Genomic DNA, 19470 nt, shown 5'->3' with positions numbered 1-19470 from the left:
ACTAATGAAGCCAATGGGTCATGAGAGCATTCGTGTTAATAGAAGACAGACTTTCTGGTTCCTGTTGCCACTTAGTCTACTAGTCAAAATAGAAGTACAGTAAAATCTCAATGTTCATTACCATCTTGACAATCTCCAAGCAGAATTGTTTGATACAAAACTGTGGTATGGAGCCAATTATGGGAAAGGTCTTCCTTTGCAATTCAGCCTTTCCTGGGCTCACAGCAGCTGTGATACATCTATCATGTTACTTTTGTAAAAGACCATACTCGCAGGCCCCACCAGAAATACAAGAAGGACCTGCTTCTTTCCTTCCAGCCCCATTCACTACCTGATGCATATAGTACTATATATTAAGCCATACAGTCTTAAATTTCATGTGTGAGAAAGAACACTGTAATTAAATCTTTTGTCTGGATATCTTTGTGGTTTTTTTCCTCAAAAGGGGCAATGTAAATAGTATGCTCCATTTCCTTTGATACTTATTGGAAAACATGAAAGCCAAACTGATACACTGTTTATTTTTTTTCTGGTTGTTTTTAGAGAACTACAACTGTATGTATTCTGTTTGCCCAAGGTAAGTAAACAGGGTCTCCATGGTGAGTTTAATGACCTAGCATCACTCTGAGATTACACATGCATATTACGAAAGTCTGAATAAATACAGACATTATTAACACAGCATACAAAATAATAAATAGACCTTATATTTGGCTAATTACATATACAGTCTACTGCATACTTAGCTAGGCCTTGATCCCTAATTCGAGCCATCTGCACTTTTCCATACACTGAAGCAAGCTAAAGTTTGGTTTCACAAATTATTTCTTCTAAGAATAAATGTCTGCCTGCATGAACAGGGATTTACAAGCTCACTTAGGATCAGACAGCTCCAGTCTTACACTGCTTAGGAAAATACAAATATCTTGCAGAATGTTAATTTAATTTTAGATTTGGGTGGGTTTTTTTTGGTTTTTTGGGGTGTTTTTTTTTTAAATTATATTTCGGAAAAGCATGTCAGTGTCAAGACTGAGCTTTTATCACTAAGCAGTTCTTAACCAAAGTACCCTGGAACAGTATTCCTAAAATCCAGTATCTCAGGTACCTGGAGCAACATTACAGTGCTTCTTGGAAGTTCATCTAAAAACTTGGTTCAGCGGTCTCAAAAACTCTAAGTAATAGACAGCAAAGAACATTCCAACTGCAAGTACCATTTTCCACTTGAAAAGTTTTTCATATTTGCTTGCTTTTTTCTGTGCATACAGAAGGATTTGGTTCTCTAAGAGCTGAAGAGCAAAAGCTATTCTGTTTTGCACAGGGAGGTCTGGAGAGGAAGATGCAGCACTTGCAGTATTTCTCCTGCAGAAGGGCAGTAAGAAGTACTCCAGATGCATTTCTGTACTGCTACAAAGGCTGCAACTGCACAGTAAACCGTGGCCTGAAGTTTTATTGTTTTACCTATTTTTCCCAGACTTGTTTTTTTTTTAAATACATGGAGGGTCTACAGGGTATCTGAACTCATGACTGGTTAAGGTGATCTGTCTACTCTCCAGAAGTAACTTTTGCTGGTTAGAAGCTCCTTTGTTCAGCACTCTGAGAGCAAACAGCCTTTCTGTCAGGGTTGTTCTTGGTGTGTGCTGCTCAACTGGAAAAGACCCCCGAGAGATCATAAAAACACAGGCTAATCAGCTTCTGTTTTCATTCTTACTTTAGGAAAGAGGCTACATCAAACTGATACGGGATAGCAGCAATGGCAGCGCCAGCAACAGCGGTCTCCCAAGGCACGGTTTTACTCCCGCAAATCCCTCTTAGGTTGCGCTGCCCTGTGTCAGGTGGTGGCGGTGGCAGCGGCAAGGAGGGACGAGCAAGCTGTCGGCAGCCTGTAATCTCAGACAGCCCCTGACCTTTCCCTGGCCTCCGCATCCTCCATAGCTCTGTGGAGAAACAGCACTATCTGGTGGAGAGAGGATGTAAAGTCCTGCCAGGAGTCGCGTTAGGCTTAATCCTATTGTTGCAGCCACAATTGAAACTGGGTTTGAGGTGTTGTTGCTCCAGATTGATAGATAGTTTAACTGCATTTTCAAGAGGATTAATTTTTTTTTATAGTCCCATTAGTCCGAAAAAAACTGTTCAAACATTGGAAAAAAGTCAGCAATTTTTCTGGCTTTTCCAAGTTCAGTAATATGAAAGAAGGAGAGGAGATTTTGTGTTGTTTTCTTTTTAAAAGGAGCATCATTTCTTAGAGTTGTACTAAACCGATAGAGAAGGAATAAAATCAGGCTTGAATGCAGGAGAGACTTTTGGAAACACCTTTACGTAAAAAATGAAATGAAAGCCAGACCCCCTCATCATAGGCCTTGTGAAAATTGAGGAACTTTGAATCCACTCTGGACAAGGATGTGAAGATATTCACTAATATGAATATATCCACTGAATTCCTTTGAACTTAATGGATATGCTTATGCAAGTGCAATAGTTGGGTGTTAGTGGAATCAGTCCCTTCCTGGAAAGAAATCAAAGATTGCTGTCAAATGCTGACTATCTTTGAAAGTCAAATTATTATTTAGTATCTAATTTTGGAGGCACAGTTATGAAAAAAACATCCTCAAGAGCATTTTCACTCCTGTCATGATGCAAATGATCTTTTGGTTGTATCAATAACTAATCCACCTTTTCTAAAAATGAAGAAAAAGACCAGTCTCAGTGAGCTTGGTCCAGCCTCCATCTCCATTCCAAGATTTCCTTTGTGTCCAGCCAATTTCCTACTAATTTATTCTTCACTCCCAAAGTATGTACCTGAGGAAGTTACTTCAGGCACTCCCAATGCTCCCTGTGAAATGTCTCAGCATAAGGGATCTTGTCAATGTGTGATTAATTAGGTCTACAACTCTCTCTCTAGTGTAATTATACTTTTGGTAGTCTTCCCAACCTCTTTTAAAAGAACATACTAAACACTCGCTGAGTGTGTTAGCTTTCACTGGGAATAAATCTCGGAGAATACATCTGCATGGATTTACAGCTTTAAGGTACGTGGTTCTGGCAGGCACGGTGACATGGTGACTTCAGCGCAGTGTCTACCAGCCAGCCTGTTCTCAGGTTTGCACCTGGTTTGCTAGCCAAGACTGAACCCCATGATATCATACCTTCCCAGCAGTTCTTATCTCAGCTAGATAGATCACAGCCAGTTTAAGCATATCTGCACGTGTTACAAAAACATACCTCTCCAGTTGCAGAACAGATGCTTAGGTCACTTCTAGGCTAGAGATTTCTGGCTCAGGCAGGGCTGTAGAGCAGTATGATCTCAGAAAAACACAGCTGTGCCAGGGACTCACCACTGTGGGAGTGGGTGTTATTATTTTATTGCTTGTGGATGGTCATTTTTTAAATTGCTATAAAAGGTTTTGTACATCTTTCTGGTAAAATATAATGGAACTTCTTTTCTTTTATATGTACCCCAAATATAAAAATAGGCTTCCACTTCATCTCCTACATGTCTTCTCTCAACCTTCACATGAGTCTGCTGACAGCATTTACTGTGGGTTTGCCATTTGCAGGATTGTTACTATTCTATACAAGGAAATGCTGGAAAAACTTCTGAAGGGTAAAACCGAGCTCTGGTCTGTTCCTGGTTTATCAGCCCTCATCTTGAGAATTTACACCAGGTTTCTGGGGCAGGGAAACTTGGAGTTACCTGTCATTGCTCAGGACTATAATAGGAGTCTGTTGCTATTCCGACTCAGTGATTAGATTGTCATTGCTGGAAGTAATTTTGGTACAGAGTGCAAGGAAAGAATTCTGGAATGGATCAGGATTCAAGAGACAACCTCCTGCTCTAGATCAGCCCCTCCACACACATGGGGTGAGCCTTGGAAGATATTTTTTCTAAGAGTACAGTTCATTCTCTGCATCAAGACTAGAAGAGGACAGGAACATGAAGGTCACACTTACCTTTCCAGGCTGTTGCTTTCTTGAGCAGCACGAAGGAAAAAACCCCATAGTGTATGTGCTGTTTGAATGAATGGTTTTGTATTGAAAAAAACAAACCAAACCAACCATGCACAGTAAGTAGAGAAAAGGACCAGTCTGTTTCCTTCCTTTCTTCTCTACCAGCTACACGATTTCAGGCAACACATTTTGCTGATTTCAGCAGACACAGTCTAGTGCTGAATGTGACCCCTTTCATGACAGAAAAGCTGGCCAATGGGTTGTTACAGCACCTTGAGGCTGGACACCCAATGTATGTTGGGGTCAGCTGTCAATTACCCATACTTCTCTTGGCTTTTTCTGGTTTTATTTCTTCCATATTGTACCAAAGTATTGTTATTTCTAAAAACTGTTCTTAATTTGAGGTGGACATCCTCAAAAGAAACTGTGAAGGGAACTGAGTGTGTTTTCCTCCAGGAAATAGAATTGATTGTCTACTTTCTTGTACACTACAGGAGTGGAAGCCACATAATGCATAGCAGGATACAGCATACCAGGTTGGAGGGGTTTACTGTTCTACTGATCTATTTAGTTTGAGTACAACAGAAGAAATTTGAAAAAATAAGAGAAGCTCCAGGTCTGGGAAGCTTGATATTTACATGCCTAGCCATCAGCAGATATAATAATGTTACCAGAGAATAGTGGCAGTGTGTATGTACTTTATTGAAGCATTGCTAACATTCATCCTACTGTCTTACCCTGAACCCTGGCAGGATTTGGAGCATCTGTCTCTAGTATGTGTGACACTGCAAGGCAAACTCCTTTCACAGTTGATAAGTTGCAGGGGAGTAATAAGTGTGCCCAAGGTGTAACTATTGTTACCAGTTTCTGTTAATTTTCTTGATGATTTTAAATTATGCACACTGTTGGTTCAGTAGTATGAATGAAATGTAAAAAGAATAGGTTTTTCAAAATAAGGTAATATCACTGCTTTACAACACAGAGGAGTGAGAAAGACAATGAGTAAATGGCTGTGTTTTGGAAGTACCTCTGAATTTTCAGTGCTTTAATTTGATAATATCTGACTAGAGATATTTTCAGTACCTCAAGTTAAGTGGACAATTTTCAGAACTTAGTCCTAATCACCTCTTAAACTTGCATATGAAGTCATTAAAAGAGTCACTAATAAAACCAGTATGTTGTTATTCTCACAGCCTTCCTCCAGCCTTTTCCCATGGTAGTATTCAAGAAGTGAAACTTTGTAAAATTGATAAATAAAGGCAGAATAAAGACGTGATGTAATGATTTACAGCATTGGAGTGATGTCATTCAGGACATGTAGGATATGCTGAGCTGTATTTTTTAATGCCCTCATTAATACACTACGATGATGGCTGAAGCCTAAAAAGACCTATATTGCATAAGACTATATAATCTGAGTCAGGATTCAGGACTCTTCAGGAGATTTATTCCTGCATATGTCTTTGGAGAACTCAAATATAGTACATAGGTTCACAAGTATTTATATTTATATATTTGAAGTTGCTAAAGCCTAGTTTCATTTTCAAGTATAGGTGGCAGTTTCAACTTTAAAAGGTCATGGATAGTCCAGCAATGGTTGTTGCTCTAACATATTTCACATAAGCAGAGGAGGAGTGTCAGTGGTGGGTGAAACCTTTGAGGTGTGGACTGACAGAGATGGTTTTTCCCTCAAAAATATGATGTTTAATGGGCCTCTACTGGCAAACAGAATAGAAAACAGTTGACCACTAAACTGCCATGACTCCTGACTTTGGAGTTCACAAATGGAATAAAGACACAAAGGATTAACAGGTCATAATTACTCCTCAACAGTTTACTTTTCTTTTTCCTTTTTATCTTTGTGGGTGGGGTTTTAAGTGTGTTGCACTCCATTTTTCCTCTGTATTTACATGCTCCAAACATACCCACCTAACTATAAGAGCTAAGAGCTTCATCTCTTTTTCTTAGTGTTTTCTGTTCTGGATTTTAGAAGCCCTTAATAATTCAAATAATGTCTTCCTTCAGTGTAATCTCACTTTGCTGTAACAGCACAAGAGGGACAGAAAGCAAGAGATGTGATCCCATAGCAGAACACTTGTTAGAAGACAGGGCATGATCCACTCCCATACATACAGGTAATAGGGAATTGCTGAGTCTGAGCAAAGCACTAGATGTCTGAGTTAGTGCTACCTTATTAGTAATTATACCCCTGTAACGTCATTGGTATCTACAAAACTTTCACATGTCTATCCTCAAAGCATCCTCTTTAATACTTTCATTTTGGGATATGATAGCTATTCTATAAAGGCAAAGAAAGGACTATGTTTAGCAAATAACTTTTAGAATATATCCTCTATTATAAATATTTTTCCTTTTGGACATACCAGGTATTTGGGGGCAAAAAGAAAGTACCACAGACTACAAATTTTCAGTATCTGAAACCAATCTAGGTGTCAACTGAAAAGAATCTGTCATGGAATTTAAAGTTTTAATATGATAGCCAGTTTGGTTGGTTGTTGGTTTGGTTCGGTTTGGTCTTGTTGGGGTTTTCTTAAGGAAAGCAGACACTCCAAAAGAAATTGGTGAGAATTAATTGCCTTCATCTAAATGTCAGTTATTTCTTGTTATGTGAATTTAAATGAACTAGTATGAGTATACTTGCCCTAATGCTACTCTTGTAAAGTCAGATAGGTAACTGATCCAAAGGAATCAAATGTAGGCCTGCTGACTCTTAGCTAATCCAAGATAGGACAAGTTATAACTGTTGGGTTTATTTTTTTCCCAGGTAGTTAATTTAAAAGTTTAAATTAGATTAGTTACAGTTTTTCTTTGAAAAAATATTAAATATTAATAAAGCCATTGCAGGCTTTACTATCAAAGTAGTTTGGTGAGGAGATATGTCATAATTATAAGGACACTGCATTTTTCTGAAGTTTTCATGAAAACTGTTTCCCCTCTCTAATATTAATATAATTGAAGGAGCCCCTTGGGAGATCTTCAATATCCATGGTTTTAACATTCTCTGAGTCTGGGGAATCCAGTATTATTCACCCATCCCAATGCAGAGCAAAAGGAAATTGTTGCATCTAGAGGTCTAGATATGATGCTTAAAAAAGCAGCACAAGGAAAAAAACTAATGTTTCTGCTTATTAATAACTCTACTATTTTTGTAAATATTACAGTCCCCATACCTTCATTCTTCATAAAATAAATTACTAAAAGTATATATTTAATTTTTAATATTCTATATAACATTACTTATTTATTATATTTATATATAATATTTTTATTCAGATCATGCAGTACCTCATTGCCTCAGTTTTATCTTCCACCATTATTTTTTTTTTGATCTCTTTGTTTATACTGACAATAACATATCTTTTTCTCCTTTTCAAACTAATGAGATTTCTGGTTTGTGCCTTTATACTCCAGTTGGTATTTGATTTTTTTATACTAGGTTTAGGCTGTTGCCACTTTTTTCTTAGGAAAAACACATATTTACAAATGGAATGAGTGGTTCCTTTATGTACCTCTTCCTCCAACACATGGAAGTAGCTCATACTTGCTGCAAAATAGAGAAAGCTGTGATCTGCAGTAAGGAGTCATAAGGCAGAGAGGAAGGAAAGGGGGATTAGCAATTAGGTTAGAAACGCTAATAAGGTCTTATAATTAGCAATTATTTATTGTCACAGAAAAAGCTATTATCCAGTATAATCAAAGTAATCTAATCTATAATTCTAATGTCTTTTTCCCAAGAAAATTTTCCCAAGACAATACATTGTGCTGATGTATTTGTAAATTGACAATATACTTCATTTGGACTGAAACTTTTGTAGTTTTGCCTAATGTATTTTAATATAAAAGCTTGAGTAATATAGTTCCAAACCTTTCTAAGTTATGTATGTATTAATAACATAACCTTATTCAGGCATTCCAGTAGCATATTTTATGCCTGAATATTTTAATAATGGCAAAGGACAGAAACTTCACACCTAGTTTGTTTTGGGGTGGTTTTTATTTTTAATTTGATGTGATCTAAAAAATGCCAAGCCTGGAAAAATTAGTATAAATGTTTCAAAGTTTTGAGTTTAAAATAAGATATTTTCCTCCAGAAATCCTTATCTAGGTTTATCATATCTCTCTAAAAGGACAGAAACTGACAGTTTCAAATGCACTAAGATATCTAAATATTACAGTTCTGGAGTCCAAGGATGATGATGCCAAGATCACGAGGCAAAGCTGCCATTGTACTTAGCACTCTGGAAATGTCCAGCACCGTACTGAGGTATAACAGATTCAAATAACTAATTTTAAGTGACCTCTATTTTGTATTTTTGGAAATAGCTCAGATGTCTTATGCTGATTCAGAAACTCAGATGATTGGATCTGCATGAATATCTATAATGAAAACAGACAAGCAGAAATGAGAGGGAGTTCAAATACTTCGAGTCTGGCTTTGACTAAAAACCACTGAATCTTACCTCATCCATCAGGTCATTAATGGAACAGTTCAGGGCTTTCAGTGAAACCTAATACTCTGTGCTTGGGGAATACAAGCCCGCTGATGGGAGACAGCATTCACAAAGGTGTTTGAAGTTGGCAAGCTGTGACATGTTGCCACTCGCCTCTTCCCATAAGGACAGTGCATCACCACGTAGAAAATAAAATGTGGATGGTTTTCTTCTCTTTCTTGATTATTGGTGGATTGCATGAAGTGGATGATAACATATTTATTGCAAGCTGTCTGAAATACCCTTTATGGGGATTTTTTTTCCTAGCTTTGCAGGTGAGTGCTTATTTATCTCAGGAGGCAACCTGTAGAGCTATCACAGCAGTTCAGAAGCCATGGAGCTTTGCAGTGAAGCATATGGACAGGTTAAAAATTTGTCTGTGACTGCAGCAAAGTGTTTCAGATTACAAAAGGACATGTTGTGCATACAACCTTTTCTGAACTAGATCTCCATTTGACCTAAGTGAGTTTAGGGAGCTTCAGCTGAAGGTAGGGCAGACTAAGCAGCAGCAAGTTACTGTGCTGGAAGGATGCAGTTACTGCAGTTGAAAGGCACAAATGCTCCATCCTCAATAGATGGGAAATACTGTATTCATTTACACTGCATGATTAAAGTAAATGATCCTGAGAACTGTCTTGGACAGGAATGTTCTCTAGATTTGTCCTTCAAACAGCTGTTCAACATACCTGCTCATCCTGCTTTACAAGACAGCATTCCAAAGCTTTCTTAGAAGGGCAAATAAAAATTTATTTACTTGTATGGAAGGTCCTTCCAAACTCCACATGAAACTCACTCAGTGCCTCCTTTAATGGGCCAAGCACTGGGACCTGCATCTTTCTGTTTCTTTTAACTTTCCAGTTAATTTTTTTTTTCACACCTTATGGGAAAGTGTTTCTCAAACTAGGTAGAAAAGATCCATCTGGGTATACCAAGGAGGAGTAGTGGGAGTGCTCTTTGGTATTGTGTCTACTTACCACTGGGATACTTTAGTGACACTGAGTTGTTGCCCATCAACAATATTTTTTTCTGTTGTTACAGAAGCAACACTGCTGAAGTATGCGTTATTGCTTGATGTAATTTTGTTTGACAACAAGTTGAGAACACAAATATCTGCATTTTTGGAGGAGTTGATGTTGAATTGCTGCAAACGTATTAAAATACAGAGAGACAAAATAAACAAGTTAATACAATTTTGTTTCCCATAATGATTCTTGTTACCGGCTTTCTTGTCACACTACTGTCAGGTCTAATAATGTAGGTGTCAACTTCTACTCTGAATTATCTTCAGAGTTTGTCTTGTGGTGCTTTTTGGCAGTGAAATCTTCAATCACAGCCTGTCCAAGATACAATGGAGCATCAGCCTGCTTTTTCAGTTATGACAGATATATTCCAGTGCTGCTCCTATTCATTCAGAATCTTGTAAGGATTTGTGTAGGTTTTTGCCTAAAACAACATACTGGTTACTCTCATTTATCCCTGCTTGCATAAACTCATGCTGTTGATTTTCACTTTCAGGTTCCTACGCAGCCCATCCCCACACCGCCTACAACGGCTCCTTCCTAACAAGATGTCAACACCTTTCTCTGATTGCTGACTCCTAGAAGCAGGAGAACTCCTTTCTTATGTTTTAATTCAAGTACAGAAGGGTTTTTCCTATGTTGTCCATATGCCTAATAGCTCCCTGAAGGTACCTGCCTATCTGGCCATTGGCCTTCATGCTCAAAGCTCTCCTTTACTGTCATACCTACAAATACACACAATACCCATCTGTTTTCACTCCTATCTATAGTTTGCTGCATAGGATCCTTCTCCTTCACAGCACCTTCCAGTTCTTGTGACAGTATAGTAACAACAATAAGGATCAAATCAGCAAAAGGTATTTCATAGCAATGGAATACTGTTCTTCTGAGAGGTCCAAAACCAGCTGATAGCACAAAACCAGCTTCAGCTGAATAATGTCAGATTAGGAAAGAAAAAATAAGGACTATAAAACTCTTATATAGGTGCCCTCTGTACTTCTCACTTGTGAAAATGTTAAATCCCTATCAGCTGTAGTAAACAAAACTCCCACAGTTTATGGGCAATAACTCTTCGGTGAATGGCAGAGATCACTGTAAACCTACCTTCAAAATATTTAACCAGTGCCTTTTCCTAAAGCAGCATGGTATTTAAGCTATATCATATCACCTTCCTCTCAAAGATGGATGACACATTTACTGAGATACATTACTTCTGATCTGATCTTCCATCAATTTATCTCACTTTTACTACCTATAACTGCCATTTGAAAGAGACTATTTTTAAAGAGTGAGAGTTTCAAATTAATATTGTCTTAAAATCCATCCAAATGCCCAGAAGGACCTGAAGCCTTTATTATACTTGTATAAATCCTAACTACAGTATAAGATTAACAAATGATTGCATGGCAGTATATTTGGTGAAATGACTGTACTTTTCTTCACTAATGAAGGGTGAAGTGGCTAGCTAAAATGAGAACTAAGCAGCTAATGGAAAAGCACTTTATTTAGGAATGTGAGGAAGTATAATATGCCACACATAACCTAAATTAAGTCTTGTGGCATAGCAGAGCTATGACTGCAAAGTCATCATGTGTATAAGGGCGGGAGTCAGCAAATAACTGCGTTGGAAGCGCAAAGTTTCTCTTTAATCTTGTAATGTGTTCACTGGTATTTTATTTACATAAGCAATTACTTCTGGCTATATATAGTTAGCTACTGTAATAGTTATTTTACAGAAATAGCAACCGAGTTTTATGTATCAACATTCTCCATTCACTGGAATTTTTGGAACGTCTTGTCAGAGAATGAATGACCTGCAATACTGCAGACAAATGCAAGCATCAATTTTCTAGGCCTTCTAGTACTATTGAAGCTGAGGTTGCCATGTCACAGTTTGTTGAACCTAACAGCATTGGTTTAAATTTAGCAAAATTGACACATTAAATATGTTTATATTACTTCCAAAATGTTGGCCCCATTACAAAACACTGTGCACCCTTTGAACTGAGCAGATATTGAGACTGAGTCTGCAAGACTGATGGCAGTTGTTTAAAAGAATGGTCCTGAGGATTGATAAAAGAGCCATTTTCCAAGTATTTTTAACAAAACTGCAGGCTGCCATGCTAGTGAAAATACCAAAAGCAAGCTCTAACTTCTCCTGGGGAAGGCAGAAGGGCTGGACTTAAAAACACATCTCTCCCTGCAGCCAGGAACTGCATCTTTTTCTCATTTAGGATCAGACTAATACATCTCGAGCTGCAGCTCTGCTGAAGGCAGTGGAATTTCAGGCAGGTGATAAAGGCCTTAAGTGACTCTTATTTTCATCTTTACAGTTGTGTGGATTTGACCACACTCATAAAAGCCCTCTTTTGGATTTTAAAGCGTCAGTTGGCTTTTGAGGATGGGAAAAGAGAGGAAATGGTGACTGAGAATGAAAGAAGTTCTCCAAATGATGATCTGTATCAGGATATCTGGTACTATGAGTACATTTTGACTACATATAAAGTTTCTTGATTCAAAATTACCCACAGGTTGCTTGGTTAGAAATGTTTATGTATGCCTGTATAAACTGTCATGCCAGTAATAGACCTGCAGTGAAGAGGGCAAACAGCAGACACAGTGCCTGTGCACTGACTGAAACTCGTCAACATTTTTCTGGCAGAAATTTCCCTGTAAAATCTGACATGCTTATTCATCTTCTTTACGTGCAAGTGCCTGAGCATATCAGAGTCATTGTTTATCCTCACACATCATTTTAGGAAGTGTTATTAGTACCCCATTTTAAAAATGAGGAGCCGAGGCACAAGAGTCACCTGTCGAAGGTCACACAGGACATCTGTAGCAGAAGAGGAAATTGAGTCAGAGATTCAGATTTGTGTTCCCTAGAATGAAGCCCTTTTCGTAGTTTGCTGAAAGCATATGATCAATTTGTAAGCACTTAAGCTGTTATTTGAACAGACAGGAATAATGGACACGTTTTGAGGCTCCTCCACTTGCCAGCACCATTTCCTCATTCAAAAGTGATGGATTCAGTCCTTCTGTTACAAGACATGTGGCCTTGTGACTATTGAAGGTCTTGACCTGTGTGCTTCTGCAGAGTCAGCAGAGAAACTGGAGACTCTGATTTGCATTTTAGGTATCCTAGTTCCACACAAAGAAAACCGATAGGCATATATATATTATATATATATATATATAGTGGATAAATCCTTTTATATAGATAATAGTACTGGAATAATGGGTTTTGATAGTTCAATGGTCTAACTGTGAGTGAAGGATTTTACTTCTGATTCTTCCAAACATGACTTTTTCCTGAAAACTCTTGCAGCTTAGAAGACATTTACTATCATCCTGAGCATGCTTATTTACAGAAATCAGAACTAATCTCTACAGAAGTAAAATTCCATCTGGCAGTCCCTAAACCACGTTTGCTTTTGATTCTGAAGAGACCTTCTCTTTGAAATAAATGCATGCAGTAACCCAGGAACAATAGCCTACATTTCAGTCCAAACACCCGTTAGCTTCCTTCCAAGACTTAATTCTCTTTTCATTCTCTTATGTATGTATACTGCACATATGAGCATGTAACAGAACTTCAAGAGTAATTCTGCAAAAGGGTTGCTGGATCAGTTGGAAAAAGGACTATGCTATCTTCCTTCCTGCAGCTGTATATTTAGCTGTTCATCTATGGAATACCAATGGATTTTGAAAGTGCTGGTACAGTTCTCTATGTTTGCACAAGGTATATAATTTGTCTGTGTCTTTGTCCTTCACAACAACAAGGAAACAACAAGGCTCTGAGGATAAATACCAGGGCTCTCTGGAGCAATTCAGAAACTCTTCAAACACACTCTGACAATATCATCCTTTCTTCTGGGCCTGGTAGAAAAAAAGAAATTGAGGAACTGTTGAAGCAAAGGTGCTTGTTTTATTTGTTTGGTGGTTTTTTTTTTCTTTTTTTGGCAGATACTCTTATATCTGTATGGTTTGCAAAAAGTCTTTGCTAATTAATTGGGAAATTGCTGCTTTTTCTTCTGCAAGGCCATGGAGACAGGTGCAGACATACACAAGCAAACTCTGCTCACACTCTGAGCTGCCCAGACTTTGCAAGCTTCTGTCTGGAAGATACAGAGTCATGCTAATGTGGCACCATGCCCAAAATAACATACCCTGCCTCTCTGCAATGCTCATTAGCTTAGGTTCATGTCGTTATCTTGCTTCTGGACTGGGGCTTCCGGTGTCTGACAAGCTAAGTGCACTGGCAGAGTTCTCCTGCCTCTCTAGCCTCCTCTATGTACATATACCTTTATGTCATTACACACTGTCACTTTTTGTTGAGAAATGGACTGCTAAAAATCACTGACTCTCTTCTCCCATTCGCACTCCTAAGGAAACTTTTGTCAGCCTGCCAAGATGATAAAAACACATGAGGATCTCATGGTTCAGCTCACACCACCACCACCAAAGCAGCAGTAATGGCTGCAGAAGCAGCTAACTCACATGCTGCCAAAGCACTGAGGTAGGAAACAGAAGTATGGATTACATTCTGTATGAAACCTGAGTACAGACCATATGACCCTCAGCATGTTACTGCAACATGGCCAAGAAGCAGACTGCAGTCTCACAGCATAAGTTATCCAGCATCTGCCCTCAATGGCAAGTTCGTGGGAACACTGGATTTTCTCCAGTTCTTGAGGAGGAGAGAGTGAGACCCAGCAGATTGCCCCACTGGTTCATCTCCCTTCCTGACATTTCAGGCAGCATCAATTTTCCAAATCCCAGAAAAAGAGAGTAATGCAGCTATGCTGAATTTCTTCCCCCAGCTACTGTCAGGGCCCAAAATCCATCACCCTATATTAAAATGACAAGTTGGACTGGTTTTATGTTGAACTGTAGCTATTGTGGAAAAGACACAGGTTTCAATCCTCACAGGTAATATAGGATATGGGACAACTCAATCTTTTACCTGTCTAACAAATGTAGAAAATTGCACTCAGTAATACGAGAATGCTGCTGAGAATGCAATGTGAAGGACTCAGTGGGGAAAGAGACAACAGATTTTTATTCTGCCTCCTTGTGGTGATTTTACTACACTGGTCTCACAGTTTTCCGTGGGATGTCTCCATTCATCAGTAAATATTTGCACAAAGGGCAGTATAAAGATTATTCAGGCAGCTCTAAGCATGGCTTTTTGCTAAATTTTGCAGCCTAAATAATACTCTTTAAACACAACTTTAAAAAAAACATATCAGGCACATATATTTGTACCATAACATTTACATTAATGCATATGGATGTGAGGTTTTACCATGGCTATACCTCAAGTGCCTTTTGCAAGCAAGTAGGTGCTTATTTTGTGCAGATTGCAGAGTGCTAGGAAGCTGAAGCAGCTTGAAGCTGCAGCTCTGTTAGCAGGGCCTGATAGTTTTGAGGTTAAGTGCTTCACTAGCTATGGCTGCACAGCTTTTGCTCAGCACAGAGCACATATGGATTTTTTTCTTGTAGACAAACCCATACACATATACCTCTTGCTGAAGCTTTTAAAGCCGAGCTTGAGAAAACATTTTATTGAGGGCAATACTGGAATAGGCTCACACTTAAGTCCTTCTGAAACAAGAGGGGTAATCTGTGTTTAAACTTAGTCCTATGCTTTAATCTGCTTTTTTAGTAGTTTGCTATCCTGAACAGAGATAAACATAAGCACTTCCTTTCCTGAGTGGAACTCTGAAAACATTTACATGTAGCAGTTGAGACATTGATTTATTAGTGTCAAGTCTAGCCCTTATCAAAGAACAGTAACACAAAGAACAAGCCTTACCTCTAGGAAATGAGAAGCTATTTTACTTTGCAACTATATTGTGTTGCATTAGAAAGTCAATCCTATGCACGTGAGGGAGGAAAAGCAGTAGTATGGTTCAACTAAATTTACTGAAAATTATCCAGATTAGGGAGTTTCAAATGTTATATACTTGGATTTACATCTGGTGGGTTCTTTTGTGCTGAACTCCGAAATAATTGGGTACATGTCTTTTTAAAGGCTTAGAGAAACGTCAATCTTAATCTTTTGCAGCAGGGGTCACTATAAACAAATCTACAAAAACCTGCCAGCATAGGATATGTATGCCAGAACAGACAGAAAAATTACTGATTATAGATAAGGAATGGTGTCACTGTAGGCGAACATGAGAAAGAAACCCAAACATTTATATATAGGTAATTTCTTTTAAAGCAGTTGTACAGGCTTAGCCTATCCTTACAAGAACAGTGACCTAATTTCAAACTATTAATAGAAGAGAAGTAAAGTTGACTGCATGATATGTACTTAGACATAGGAATTTTAATGCAGTGCATCAAAGGAGTCAGATGATACAGGCAGTATTTTTATATTCTGCACAAAGTTGCACTCTAAGTCTCACAAAATTTAATCAGACCAAGTCTTTAAATATGACTTTTAAGATATTTATAGTCACAATCTTTTGTCCTTAGTTATATAGGGCACTGAGTTCCTATACTTATTTAAAAGTTGTTTTGGCACAAGAGTAGAATCTGATCTGAAATGAAAAGAATCAGAACCTTTTCTATTATAAATGGCAATGTTTCATCTGAAAACCTGATGATCTAACATGATTTCATGCTCTCTAGTATTACACTAAACTACCCTCTGCTCAGCTCTGACTAGTACAAAACTCCAGGCGAATCAGCTCTAAGCCTGCAAACACTTGCACACTTGATTACCTCTAAATATGTGAACAGTCCTATTGAAGGTTGTGAGTCAGATCCTCAACTTGTAGAAATCACAGGCCCTATTTAAATCAACAGAGCTGTGACAGTTTATATCATCTGAAGATCTGGCACCAGAGTTACACCCATGCATAAAGACAAGTACGTGCATAAGTCTCTCTCCAGGCCTCTGAAGCTAAAGAGGTCAGGTAAACTCCATGCAAAGAGACCAGTCACACTGCATTGAACATTATTGTGTTAAAAACCATTCCAGACTGTTAAACACACATTTATTATAAAGTCAAGATGAAAAATTATGAATTATTTAAGTTTATAGCACCTTAGTTACATTTAAGATGTTGCTGTTCCAAAGCCGGAGGACAGCTGGCTTGTAGTTATGACCACAAGTTACAAATATTTATGATACAAAGCAGAAGACCTTTTAGGGTAATGGAAGCTCGAAAGGCTGCTTTAATGTAGCAGTGTGCTTGCTCCATGCTTCTGGTGATGGCTCCAGAAGCCATCACCCATTACATTTTTTGCATGAGATACGGACTTCACTGGATCCTTGCTGAACACTAACTTAGAAGATATGGAAGATAAAGGAATAGGTAGAGATTGCAGGGAAACATAACTTTAGATGAAATTTTAAGGCAGGCAACTAACCCTTGTATACTTTTTCTAGCACTAGTGTGCAAATGCTTTTAAGGAAGAACAATGCAAATTTTAGTGTGCATGGGTAAACCACACGAGCATACTATGTATATCGGGATCTACATGTTCCTATCTTCTCCGGGAGCTGAAAGGGCGCGTGTTTATTTCTGCGTCTTCTGCAGTATCTCAGCTTAACACAACGACGATTTCTGCTTCCCAAGACCCTCGTGAAAAAACCCTGCTCCTTGGCTAAACACCTTTCGAACTCCCATTCCCCCAGAACCGAACCGGGTCATTTCTGCATCGCCGCCCTTTGTCCTTGGTTTAAGTGAAAGGCGGCTGATGCTCTCGCCCTGGGGCAGCCTCGGGGTCGCTGGCCCTCAACCCCTCACCCCTGACAGCTCTCGGGGTCGCTCCTGGGGCGGCGGGGCGGCGTGAGGAGCGGTGTGAGGGGCGGTACGAGGGGCGGCGTGACGGTCAGCGAGAGGAGCGGTGTGAGGGGCGGTACGAGGGGCGGCGTGACGGTCAGCGAGAGGAGCGGTGTGAGGGGCGGTACGAGGGGCGACGTGACGGTCAGCGAGAGGAGCGGTGTGAGGTACGAGGGGCGGCGTGACTGTCAGCGAGAGGGGCATCGCGGGCGGTGCGGGGGGCGGTGCGGGGGGCGGTACGAGGAGCGGTGCGGGGGGCGGAACGAGGAGCGGTGCGGGGGGCGGAACGAGGAGCAGTGCAAGGGGCGGTACGAGGGGCGGTGCGGGGGGCGGTACGAGGGGCGGCACCGGCACCGGCACCACTCCGGCCCGGCCGCGCTTCCTGCGGCGCTGCGCGGCCGCCGCTTCCTGCTCCGCCCCGCGGCGCGTCGGGCGGGCGAGTCCGCCATTGCCGCGCCGGCGGCCCTTTCAAACGCGGCAGCCGGCGGCAGCAGGGGGGAGCGACGAGGGGAAGCCGCCGCCCCTCGCTGCGACTGGGCTGGGGGTGAAGCAGGGCGGGCAGCGGCGCCGTGCTGGCCTCGGCGCCCTCCGTGCCACGCCGCAGCGCCCGGCAAACGAGGGGTTCGCTCTTGTCTCGGTTGTTCAGGACGAAACGAACCTGTTCTTCCTCCATTCCCACCCCCTCAGCCAGGGGAGAGAGCTGCCCGACTCCTGCGAGGGGCTGAGCGGGACCGCGGATGCGGACGGGCACCCCTGGCTAGGCTGGGGCGGGACAGCTGGAAGGGACAGGAAGGTGATTGAGAGCTGGCACGTTCCCGTGGTTCTCCCACGGAGCTGGTGCCCTTCCTAGGCGGTAAGGGTGACATTTAGCTCTGCTAGCCCTTTCTCTTGAACGCTCTCAACATATCTGAAGAAATCGGCGTCGCCAGGGAGAGAATAGGGCTTCGGAGTACGTAAAGTGTATTTTCATCTCAGTCGCGTTTCCGGGCCGAAAAGCAATGATTTGGGGTGGTAGTGAGTCACAAAGAAACAAACAATGCTTTGTCTCAACTCCCCTTCTACCTCCAAGCCTCCAAAATGAGTGTTTTGGTGTCATAAACTGTTGAGGCTGTAGCCATGCAGAAGGGATGTGTGTCTTCCTTATCCTTTTGGGAGTGAAGACGTCCCGTTTAACGAACCAGGATGGATGTGTTTCTGTGGGGCTGGTTTGGTGGACTGGAGAAAAGGAATAACTGCACGTGGTGTAGCCATCTGTTCCTCCATCAGAAGCAGTGTCCCCTGATTTTGGATAATGCCTTCATAGGTGGTTTGAGAGCAATGGATTGAGGAAAATGCATGAAAAGTGTTTGTGTCCTCCCTTTCTTGGGCAGACCTCTTCTGGTTCATTTACAGGGTGCTGCATAGCACCGGTTGTTCCTTTTCCTCAGTGGTACCGTTAATTACAGAACAGGCATGGGACAGAATGCACCTTTGGGGGGACAGTCTTTGTGCTTTGCCTTTTTGATGGTACTTCTGTAAGTAAAAACAGTAGGTGCTGTTCTTACACCTTTTCTTCTCTGATTAGCTTTGAGGACTGTTTTGGTGTATGTGTGTACTCTGTATGACTCTCCATTTCTTTGTGGTTGTAATTTTCCAGTTAATGCTGGAGGTTCCTAAATTATGTCTGCAACTCCTTCTTCAGGCAGGCCTGACCGGCTTTGTACAGGAAAAGTCCTTGGAAATCTACACTGGCTTCTCTGAGCAAAAGTGTCTGGGAGTTCTCCAAGGTTTTAACCTCAGGAGGATTACAGTAAGTTGGATTTATATTTGGTAGTACAACTCAGCTGACTTACCTCTGCAGGATAAAAACCTGGAGAGACAGAAAGATTTCCATACAAGTCCCTACCATTGGTCTGCATAGCATCTTTCCCCCTTGTTGCTGACTGTATGCTTACATTTTGATATTTCTTTTCCTTAGAATGTTATTACAGTGAAGGTATCTTAAAATGACAAGCAAAATCTACCTGTTGCGACTCATAATTACTGAAGTGACCATTCTGCTTCTGCTAACAATGGTCCAAAATTCCCTTGTCATATGGGATTTGTATAGTGTTCTTTTTGTCCTGCTCCAGCTGCTTCATGTTATAAATGCTGATTTGGCTAGTATTGTTAGACTTAAGAAGAAGCTAAACTGCAAAATTCTATTATTCTTGC

At 40.4% G+C, this 19470-nt stretch overlaps 1 protein-coding gene and 1 long non-coding RNA gene across 3 annotated transcripts in view; one reads left to right on the top strand and one right to left on the bottom strand.

Moving 5' to 3' along the window:
* Positions 1–5376: 5376 nt before the first annotated feature.
* On the bottom strand, positions 5377–10214 carry LOC137471498 (uncharacterized). The gene is made up of 3 exons (XR_010997660.1): positions 9675–10214; positions 7448–7534; positions 5377–5985 (listed from the first exon to the last, which is right to left on the bottom strand). It is a non-coding gene; the product is annotated as an uncharacterized lncRNA (long non-coding RNA).
* Positions 10215–18840: 8626 nt separating this feature from the next.
* Positions 18841–19470, top strand: part of SRBD1 (S1 RNA binding domain 1) — a 123496-nt gene continuing 122866 nt past the window's right edge. Inside the window, exon 1 of one of the 2 annotated variants that reach the window (XM_068185886.1) lies at positions 18841–19066. In XM_068185886.1, the coding sequence (XP_068041987.1) occupies positions 18863–19066 (204 nt within the window). In that variant the 5' untranslated portion in view covers positions 18841–18862. The remainder of the gene's footprint in view (positions 19067–19470) is intronic. The other variant, XM_068185887.1, reaches the window with a different exon arrangement.

This window comes from Anomalospiza imberbis, chromosome 3 (genome assembly GCF_031753505.1).
Source record: "Anomalospiza imberbis isolate Cuckoo-Finch-1a 21T00152 chromosome 3, ASM3175350v1, whole genome shotgun sequence".
Lineage (NCBI taxonomy): Eukaryota > Metazoa > Chordata > Aves > Passeriformes > Viduidae > Anomalospiza > Anomalospiza imberbis.
The sequence above is the reverse complement of the archived record's forward strand: the minus strand, read 5'-3'. Positions and strand labels throughout refer to the sequence as shown.